Below are 11,295 nucleotides of genomic sequence, written 5' to 3'. Positions count from 1 at the left end.
CCTTTGCTTTGGGCTTTAAATCTCTAAAACGGTTATCCATATAAAAAGCCCTGTCACAAGGATTTTGATACCCACAAGCAAGTAATACGGGGAATGTATTATGCGCATAAACGAATTCAGGTCTACCATAAACATTTTAACGATTTCAAAATGCTTTTGTAATTTCAATAAATTTTCTTTAGCTCATATGATAAGATTATAACCAAAGCTTTTTGATTAACTTCTTAAGTGTCTAAAAAACAGCTTTTATCATTTAATAATTATGAGTTAAATATGTCATAGTTGAGTGACTTTTGACACCAACTTGATTCTCAAAACTGAAATGAAGAAACAGCATATATAAAATAAAGAAGAAACAATTCAATCTGTAGTGTACCTCACTCACAATAAGCTATTTTACAACAATCAATGATCAAACTAAAGATATATCTATATACAATGATTTATCAACAATAGAGAAGAAAACTGGTACAGTTTATCTCAAACATTTTCATCTGATGGAACTGATACTATAGACCTGCTACTTGATCTTCCAGAAGGATCTTTTTCCAAGTAACGAGTGACTAAAGACTTTTCAGAAACATCTACATCCAAACCATGAGCTTTTCCAGAAGCATCTTTTTCCAACGAATAAGCGAATAACGCCTTAACAACATGCCGAAACTTCCTTCTGTATGTTGGAAGCTTTGATATTCCTCTTACCATTCCAATCATCCTAACATTGCATTCATAATTAAGAACTTATTTCATAAACACTTATCCAAACAGACCTAAGAAGTAATGAAAAACAAAATTTGAGATTACAATAATACCTTCTTGAAATTCCTTCGATTTGAGCAGCTCTAAGACTATCAGGAACCAATAAGCCGCCATTATCCCAAGCCTGGAACCTTTGTTTATTAACTCCGAAAAGAACGAGTTTTTCCAAGTATCTCACTTCACTTTCAACCAATTTAATGACCCTTATCTGTTCCTTCAAAACCATTATAGGATTGAAGAACCAATCCAACAACTTGTCTTTAGGCCTGTTGAAATGAGTTATCTCAAAATCGTCGAGTAGCAATACACCGTTTGAGTTGGCTTTGATGGAATAGAGAAGTGTCTGTAAAAGTGAGTAACAAGGCAATCCAAATCCGACTATGGCTGCTTCGTTAATATTCTTTCCTCTTAACCATTCGTAAAAATCAGCGGTTGTGAGTACATTAGCATCCAATAACTCCTTGCCTCTTATCTCGCACGACCTCATCATATCTCCCCAAACCTGTCGCAATAGTTTCAAGTACGAGATAAGAGTTTTTCAAATCAATTAACATCGTAACAAAAGCTAAAAAGGATCAGAAAGATGTGTAAAGTTCTTAGATATGACTCATAGTTTACTGATAAGGGTGCACGTCGCTCGAGTTGGCAAAAGAATTACTTAAACTGCAAGTAAAGGAAGAAAAACAGAATACCTGCACCATTTTAACTTCTTGAATGGTCTCTCTAACTGATCTTGAAGGAGCTAAGTTTGGCATAAACATTGCAGGCGGTTCCGTGGTAGTATTTGATTTGTTTCCTGATACACTATTTCCTCGAGTAGAAAACTCGGATGATTGAGAAACCATCTTCTTTCGATATTGGGGCCTGGCTGCGAGAAAATTGATGTGTTGATGTCAACAGAATAAATGGCATATAGGAAAGAAAATAATTGAAAGAAGTTTACTTTGGAAAGAATGACCCCTCTCTGAGATAGAGCCAATCATTTGTGTATTCATCAAACTCAGCAACCATTGCCATTATATAAGCTAAACCTCGGCGAAAAGATCTTTCCTACAACCACGAAAAGGTCAAAAGAGGAAGATCAATGAAGCTCTGGCGATGACACGTACGTTGAAAAAATGGAATAACTGAATGTAATCACATGTGTTAGTATCGTGTCTGTGACAAACCTGATATACTATGATGGAGGCATATAGTCCAACAAAAATGCTAGAGAAAATAGCCAATAAAATGCTTGCAATGACAACAAGAGGCCACACAAATAATGTCAAACCAGCAATCGGGACACAAACGGTTTCAAGGAATGGACCTTCTCTGCTAATTAAATCATGCAAAAGTCTGTACCATCCCTTGAACAATAGGTAGGGACTCTTAGCTATTGCAATCACAGTGAAAAGAGGAACCTCAACAATTATTCCCACTATCCCTAGTATGACGCTTCCAGGAACATGAATTAACCTGCAATATAAGTTTAAGTTTAAGAGTCTAGGAACAAATTTTTTTTTTCCAATCATGTTTTCCAAACTATGTTATCCTTCATAAGTTGATAATTTGAGCTCAAAAGAAATGAAACCTGTGTCACATAAATAAATAAATAAATGGCCTAATGATGATTACCTTAGTGTCTTACATTCATCTGAACAAGGTGATTCGCGTAGTTCTTTCAAGTAACTTGGATATGAATGGTAACATAAATCTGCAAAATCTCTAACCACAGTGCAACTGCCTTTTATAGTTCCCAAGGTTCCATCCTGAGTTAAAGAGAGTAAACAAAGTGAACAACCAATTTTTATTGAGTAAACCATCAAATTCGCCTCCGACTCTATATAGCACTCTCAAATAGTGAAATAGATCTTTCTGATTATGTGTACTTCAAATACGTCCCTAACTCTATCCAACGTTACTCATATGTTTTTCCATCCGTCTCCATTGCTTAATGTCGTTTCATTAGATTAAGCTTACTGTGAAATGGTGTTAACCAACGGAGAGGAGACTGATTGAAAGACGAATGCGAGTAACGTTTGACAAGTCAATGACGTGTTTGAAATATTCATCATCTCAAAGAACTATTTGAGAACGTCCTACATAGTCATTGATGAATTTGGCGGTTTAGTCAATTTTCATTAAAAGCAAATGACATGCTAATAATCTATGTAGCACGGACACCTGAAACACAACACCAACACTGGCACGTCGACAACGGTAATGACTTGAAAAAATAAATAAATGAAACGTAATCACAAGTGTTGGTGTCGGTTTTGGACACCGATCTTGACACTGACGCACCTTTTTTCAAAAGTGTTGGTGCTACATAGCTAATAATGAATCAAACATTGGTTATAACATGTTGATCATAGAATCTCACCACAATACAATGCTTGAACTTCTTAGATTCATTGTCATCATATCTAAAGGCCTCAAAAGTTGAAACCCAAGGAGTAAAAAAGCCATACCCAATAGCAACAAGAACACTACCCGCTATACCTAAACCCAACCATAACCCAAACAAAACAGGCAAAGCAATCAAAACAGCAACTTTCAAAGCTGCATCAAATATTTCAATCCTGCAAAACACAAAAACCATTCAAAATAAACATTGACTGAAATTTCAAAAACCAAAACTAGGAACACAAATTTGAAAAAAATTTACTTGATAAGGGTATAAACAGTCCAAGCCACGTGTGCAGGAAACAACCCCAAAATCACCCCAATATTTCCTATAATCAGTATAAGAGCAGCAATAGGACCCACTATAACGCCTGCAGAATTTTTGTCAAATATCAACAACCCTTTATCTAAAACTCATTAAAAATGAAATTTTTACTCAAGATTCAACCATTTAATCATGAAACATAAAGTATGAAAAAGGGTAAAAAGGGTAAAAGAAAAAGATAACCTTTTATGGCACCAAGGAATAAAGCAGAGAAGAATGCAAAAACAACATAAGAAGCTTTCATCCAAGCTTCCATAGAGTTAGGAAAAATCATAATACTAGTAAGAAAGGATCATGAAGATGTTAAGAGTGAAAATTGAAGGAAGAAAATGAATTGGAAAATGGAAGTTGATGGGTCAAAAGAAAATAGGAATAAGAGATTATGGTATATATGGCGTGCGCTGCAAGAAGATGACAAACTAATATTTTTAAAAACTAAACAAAAATCAGAATATGATTCTCAGGATTTTGGTGACCAAAAAGTAACATGGACAATTGAAATAAGAGAGGCTGCTGAATATTTATATCACTATATAAAAATATTAATATGCTAATAATTGATATTTACCTCAAATCAATAATTAAAAAAATGTTTATTCTATATTTTTATAAACAATATTAATATTTTTTTCTGTCTCATTGATGAAGATGAAGTGGTAAACATGAGATTTAAACACCAATAATGACGTTCAAGCTAATAATACTAATTTCTGAAATTTATATTATTAGCTTGAAGGTCAAAGAGAATATATTATTAGCTTGAAGGACAGAAATTTAATACTAATTAATAAAAATATCATTATTTTTAATATAGGTTACATAATACTATAATGACAGGAGCAAGAAGGTCAAAGAGAATTGATATATAATAAAAGATGAAAGAGAGAATCGCAAAGTTGATGGTACTAATATTATAATGTTTCTTTTGGGTGTGAACATATACTAATATTTAATGTTTTATTACTATATTAAATTTGAAGGTGGAAGTCAATTTGGTTCATTCAAGTTGTCATTATTAAATAAAAGGCAAATAAATAATTTCTTTTGGTTTTTAGTATTTTACCTTTTAAAAATTTATTCTTCGTCAAATTTAATTTTTTATTATTTAATAATTAAAGTTACTCTTAATTTTAAATATGAACTAAATAAAATTTAACCTAACTTATTTTAAATTTTAAATGAATATATATTATAAATTAATTTTAACAAATCAAATATAAGTTAATCTTAATTTAGTATACTCCATAATTAAAAATATAAAAATTATAAATGATAAAAAGAAAAGGAAAGACAGGACTCGAAACAAGTCTAGAACAAATTAAATCATAAATTAGATTATGACAAGTGGTCATTCATTTTAGGCTTATCTGTTTCTGAAAATAAGTCAGGTAAAATAATCTTGTAGACACACAACTCTAATGCTCTCGCTGTCATGTTTTGGCTATGTTCACAATAATTCGCCAGCTTAAATACAAAACTTAATAATATTGTTAAAGAAAATCTTAGGCCGCCAACATTAAACAATATTATTCATTTGTTATCTGTACACCACTTTTTACACCTAAATCATATAGGGTATAAACGGTATTTTTAATTAAAATAATACGTATTAATTTTTTTAAAAAAAGTTAAAACAATTTATTTTACAAAATAATATAAAATTGTGTCATTAATCAACTTCGCAATGGTATTTATCACAAAAATATATGTTATTAATCAATTATTTTTCTTATAAGAATTTAATTAGAATACACTGACGGTGTGAAGAAGTTTTACACCGTACCACAACCGTTAATCTATTGGAAATGTTTGACTTTTATTTTAATTTTTAAAAAAATAATATAATTGAGCGGTTGTAATGCATTGACAGTGTAAAAAATTTTACACTGACAGTGCATAGCAATTAAACTCTTTTTATAATTCATTAACCATTTCACTAGTTTATTAACCAATAAAATACATATTATTAACCATTTTTTGACACTAAATTATAAATATATTAACCAACTTTTATACTCTATTAACCAACTTTAGTTTACTATTTAATTTTTTTAAAATTCATTAATCAAGTTATGAACTGTATAATTAAAGTCTGAAATATATTAAAACTTTGAACTGTATTAACCAAATTTTATTATTTCATTAACCATAATAATTTTAAAGAAAAATATATTAGAAAACACTATTCACGTATTTGTGGACAGTGTATACGGTATAGTGTATGAATTTGATGTATGAATAGCATTTTTCTTATTCCTTGCATACGTATTATTCTCCCACATTTTAAGAGTAAACAAGTGAAGAATTTGAATTCCAACTTAGACTTTTGATCTATAATTTTTTTTCTAATTCATGAGGATCTTAATGCTATGGTCTGACAACGGAATACCTACAATTACTCTGACATCTAAGTTAGTGATAACTGAAAGTAGGAGATATTTAGAGCCAGAATAATGTGTGTTAAAACATGAGATATTTATTAGGGTACTACAGTAGAATTATAAGGTTTTGATGGACTAAAACCTTTTCTTTTTAGAGATGTATGAGAGGACGGGTAAAGATTTTTTAACTTTAAGGAGGAAAAGTTAAAGTGACTTTAGGCAATATTTGTATGATATAAAGGGGATGGTGATGTTAATTTTGGAGGAAAAATATGTGAGAGAAAGTAAATCAAGAGAGAGAGAGAGAGATAGCGACAAAGTTAGGGAAAATAGAGAAGTAGAAGTTAGAGGATACATACCCATGAAAAGACACATCCAAGAATTTTTTATAACTACGATAAAATAGGTTTGCGCCTCCTCTCTGTTCTAATCAGGTGTCCTTCCAAGAAATGTTTATCTTAGGTTCCGCGGTATCAAATATTCCGTGTGTTTACGAACCTTAACTGTGGACAACCGTTTTAAAGAAATGATGTCAGCATGGTGGTGTCAATAATTTGTAACTTCTAATCTTACGCTCTTTAGAGCTCCTTCGTCCTGGTTCATTGTGCCACTAGTCTGGATCGTACCTTAGTCCTTAAGCCTTCTAAGTCGTTTTGGGCCGAAGATGTTTTAAGGGATCATTGACGGGTCCTTGGATGGATTTGAAGACCTTCGTCACAAGATCTTGGAGACCACAACATGCATGATCAAAATATGTTGTGTTGTTGGATTTGAAGTGCTAAAGTTTCACGTCGACTAGGAATGGAGGAAATGTTCGGTTTATAAGATAGGTGACTCATATTCCCATTGCTTTAAAGTTTGGGGTGGATATATGGTGTCAATGTCGTTTGGATCCATGAACATTTAGCCCCTTGACACTTCCACCACTTCCCGGATATCCCAACATGGGCCACCGAAACAATATCGCATTAAGTCGTGGGCGATGATGTCGAGTCGCGGTTTGTTATGACTCTTAAGGTTTGAACGGCTCGTGGAGTCGCGGATTCAAGTGTATTTTCCTTCAATTGCCAACGAGACTTATTCGATTGACTCTACCAGATGTCATAAGGGTCTCTATAGGTTTCTAAAGTGGTTTTTTAACTTTAATAAGACTAATGTTTATTTATTGACTTTACATTTTATATTCTGGAAAGGGGTATCACCATCAATCTATTTTTTACTTTTCAAGACCTTTCATGTTGCTATATGGTTAGTAAGTTTGAAACTAGAATTTCTAGCTTGAGGGCACATTTAATGTTTCCCCTATTATTGAGGTGTGATGATTGCAACATGAGGAATATTTACACCATGGTTTTCAGTATGGGAAACATTTCCTCGGTGAAGCCACGTGGCCATTGGTTACTAGTCTTCGCAATTTTTGAAATTTGAATTTTTCTTTTGATCTTTTGAGTTTCTTTGTTTAAGACTCTCTATAAATAAGGAGTCTTTGCTCCTTAATCTCTTTTTCTCCTTCTTTCTCCTAGGTTTTACCTCTTGTGTCTTCTCAATTTCTAATCAACTTCTCTGAAATTTTGTTTTCAACATTTAATTACTTGCTTATGCTGACTCTAATTACCTCTCATTGCATTTATTAAACTTTACCGTGGTGTTTTTATTTCTCCTTTTTATTTACCTAGTTGTTTCCAACCTATAAACATCAGAAATTAAGATCATTTAATTTATTAAGTGATTGCAACTTGTTCATAAAGGAAGCATGGAATTCTTTGTTTCCTTGCTTGATTACTTCCTTTGGAAAAAGGAACTTAGTGATAAGCAAACAGAATGAAGAGAAGTTCAAGCCTATTGCAGAATTTGATAAGTAAACATTGGCAAAAATGATGAGAGGGTTAGTGGAGAAGAATTGTTAGGAGTCATGACAGGAAAGGACAGAAGCATCAATATCCATGACATCTAATGATTCCATGTTACAGTTGTTGTTAAAGATGCAGAGCGATCATAGGACTATTAAAATATTACCAAGAAAGCTTATAAATGGCGCAAGAGGGTGTGTAACTTGCATGTGAAAAGGACGTGAAGAATAGACCTCATGTCTTCCCATATCCAAATGAAATAGAAAGCATGTTAAAATTTTCAAAGAAGTCTAATGATGTGACATTGTTCTTCATAAGTTATGTGCACAAACACATATACATTGAAAGAATATCTTAGGTTTATTAATAATTTGTACATATGGCTGAATGTATTCTAAACTAGAAATTTTATTTTTCAAAAATGTGTTGTTGTCTTTAGAATACATCCAATAAATAAATAAAAATCTATACAACTTTTATATCGTATCATATGAGGACATGTAATGGTTTAAGTTTTAGAGTGTGATAACTTTATTTATGTGAATTATCTAAATCACAAATAGTTAAATTTAGAAAATTTCTTCACCCACCTCCTAACCTTCTTGGCCACCTCTGGTGAATTTACCACAATACCCCTAGTTTCGGAAGTTCATTTCCGAAAACGTACTTTTTTTGAAAAAAAATGTGTTTTCGGAAATGTATCTCCGAAAAAGTGTTTTTTTAATATAAAATATTGATTTCGGAGATGCATCTCCGAAATAAAGTTATTTTTCAGAAAATGTGGTGTTTTCGGAAGTTCATCTCCGAATTCACCCCCCTTGGAGGAATTCGGAAATGTACTTCCGAAATATTGTCTGGACAGAAGAAAGATGAAAAACAAGAACGATTCGCTTTATTTAATCGGGTGAAGATTACATCGATCACATTACATAAGATTAAAGTTACATATTGTTAAACACGGGTAGGTGGGGATGAGTCAACATTTTGATAACGTCGTCCGCCGATCTTTGAAGTTTCGCGTCCAACTCGATCGGGCCCTTCGAAGAAAATCGGTCGAACGTTGTCCACAAAACCGCTAAATCTTCGTCGTTCTTGATCTCAAAAGGTGTGAACTTAATGTGTCCCTCGTCGTTAAGCGATGGCGAGCGGTACTCGAGCTTGACAACCTTTCGATTCTCGGGATAGTGCAAAAGCGTGTTGAGCGACGTTATCAACTCCGCAAACGGCGTGTCGCGCGAGAAGCGAAATTGGAATGGCATCGGGTAGCCGATTTCAAAGTATATGAATGCTAGGTGGGGGTAGGTTTGTGTCATTTGTGTTTTGTGGTGTGAAGAGGATGAAGAAGAGTGTGTTGTATTTATAGACTTATTGGAGCAATGATGGCCCAACAAACCTTATCCTGCCTCAGGGGACTTTTCGGAAATGAACTTCCGAAAATTGGAGGCAGACTAGCATATTTCGGAAGTTCATTTCCGAATTATGCAGAAACAGAACAAAATTTTGCATTTTGTTGATTTCTTAGTGTGTTGTGTAAATTGAACAAATGGAATTCACAATAAACATAAATTAGACAAAGATGACATAAAACATACTTATATTGTATATGTATTGAATCGGTCCGATTTTACATGATAAACAACAATACATACAAAAATGGTCATTACAAACAAAAAACGATCCGGAACAAACTAAAATTCACCGAACCAATCGGTGGATCCTAAGTCCAAAATAGGTATGTTCTTCGACCGCTCTCTATTTTGCTCGCGCTCTTGGCTCATCATTTCTTTAAACTCCGCCATTCTTGAAACGAAAGGATCCGGCTGTAACACCCCCAACTCTATACTAAACAAATAAGGCATACATTTGCGTAAATCAGAGTAAAGAAGCATGCATCTCACGAGGGCGCTACACATATTTCAAAATAAAACAAACATTTTATCTTTAAACATGCAATGGTCATTTCCAAATAACACGGGAATTAAAACAACATGCAAATCACAGCGGAATAATCATCTCATCAAATAAATGGTAAAGTCGAGTGATTCCCATACATTATCCACCATATCTCAACATCTCGGCTCAAGGCCATTCATCAACAAAATAATGTATTCAAATACGAAATACAGTACAAGTAAACAAATATCTTATAACAACGAGTCATAAAATATAAACCCAACCACATGTGTTACATATGACCAGAGCACAAGTGACTACTTAGTCACGACACCTTACAAAGATCTAAATCTCTAAGCTAAGCCTCCTTCGAAGCATCACTATCCACGAAACCTGCACGTTACCAACAAAGGATAACATTCAAACAGAAGGGTGAGAATTCAACTTCTTATAGATAAACATAATATGGGAAATGTAAGACACAACAAGAATACATTTCAAGAATTCATCACTCTTCACATAAACATGCATCATATGCAATTAATCAAGATTCACATATTCATGTTATACTACTTAGCTCATTCAATTCCACATAATCAAACATGATTTCTAAACAATGTACATAATCATGTTTCACCAACATGTGGATTCTAAGTACATATCATTTTCGACAACATTCACGAAGTAACAATTGAATTCAAACATAATCATATTCTAAATATATAAGTTATCATCACATAATCACATATACATGTTTTTCCAAATATATAGTCATGTATAAGATTCACCGATATATCGCAAGTATGAACATATATCACCAAATGCGCATATTTATCTCTATCCCATTTCACAAAACATCATAGAATATATTTACATCATTGGAATCATATCATTAATACTACAAGTATACATGTAACCACCTCTCTTACACATGTATCATCCTCAATCAAACATGATTCACATATCCACACATATATACATATATCATTAGTACATATAAATTCACGTCTACATCACATATGTTTCAATCACATATATCACATTCATAACACAACAACTAATTCATATCAAATGAATCACAAATCCACATATATGCATATCCACCAACATCATTCCACACAATTCATATCACATAAATCACACCAACAACAACATTTCACACCGACACGTGCGACTCAAGTGTGACTCAATGCGATATGCATGTGGATCCCTCTGTTATCATTTTCGGTCACGCCGATTGCCACTCTCTACGGACAAGATAACCACCTCAAAGCCCCATACTCGTTAAGCTTTCAAACCCCATACTCGTTAGGTTTGGGACAAGCAAATAATCTTCGCAAGATTACCCGACATTTCCACTTTCAAAGACTCATGCTTGTGTACGTGTGCAACAAAACAAGACTCATGCATTTAAGACGATCTCTCTATCTCTTAAACTACACAATCACATCTTTACAACTTTTTACAACATTACACAACATGACTTTCAATCCAATATCACACATCAATTAGCATTTATCAATCAATCACATAGTTCATGACATTAACATCTCATAAGGCATCCATGAACATTAGTCATACAAGATTCATCCATAACATACACATATAACTACATGTTATTTTCAATTAACATCATAATCAAATTAAACAAATGCCAATCAACCCTACTCTATCATGTAGAAAATCTCATTAGCTTCCC

The 11,295-nt window shown here is 33.1% G+C and overlaps 1 protein-coding gene across 1 annotated transcript; it reads right to left on the bottom strand.

The window, feature by feature from the left end:
• Positions 1 to 345: 345 nt before the first annotated feature.
• Positions 346 to 3,926, bottom strand: LOC131624684 (uncharacterized membrane protein At3g27390-like). The gene is made up of 9 exons (XM_058895613.1): positions 3,656 to 3,926; positions 3,410 to 3,518; positions 3,125 to 3,323; positions 2,377 to 2,510; positions 1,929 to 2,217; positions 1,703 to 1,809; positions 1,452 to 1,623; positions 813 to 1,261; positions 346 to 715 (listed from the first exon to the last, which is right to left on the bottom strand). Exons 1-9 carry the CDS (start codon positions 3,744 to 3,746, stop codon positions 481 to 483), a joined length of 1,785 nt encoding a protein of 594 aa, XP_058751596.1. The 5' UTR covers positions 3,747 to 3,926; the 3' UTR covers positions 346 to 480.
• Between the last annotated feature and the right edge of the window lie 7,369 nt (positions 3,927 to 11,295).

This window comes from Vicia villosa, unplaced genomic scaffold (assembly GCF_029867415.1).
Source record: "Vicia villosa cultivar HV-30 ecotype Madison, WI unplaced genomic scaffold, Vvil1.0 ctg.000148F_1_1, whole genome shotgun sequence".
NCBI lineage: Eukaryota > Viridiplantae > Streptophyta > Magnoliopsida > Fabales > Fabaceae > Vicia > Vicia villosa.
Note: the sequence above shows the minus strand (reverse complement) of the source record. Positions and strands in the feature narration are given on the sequence as shown.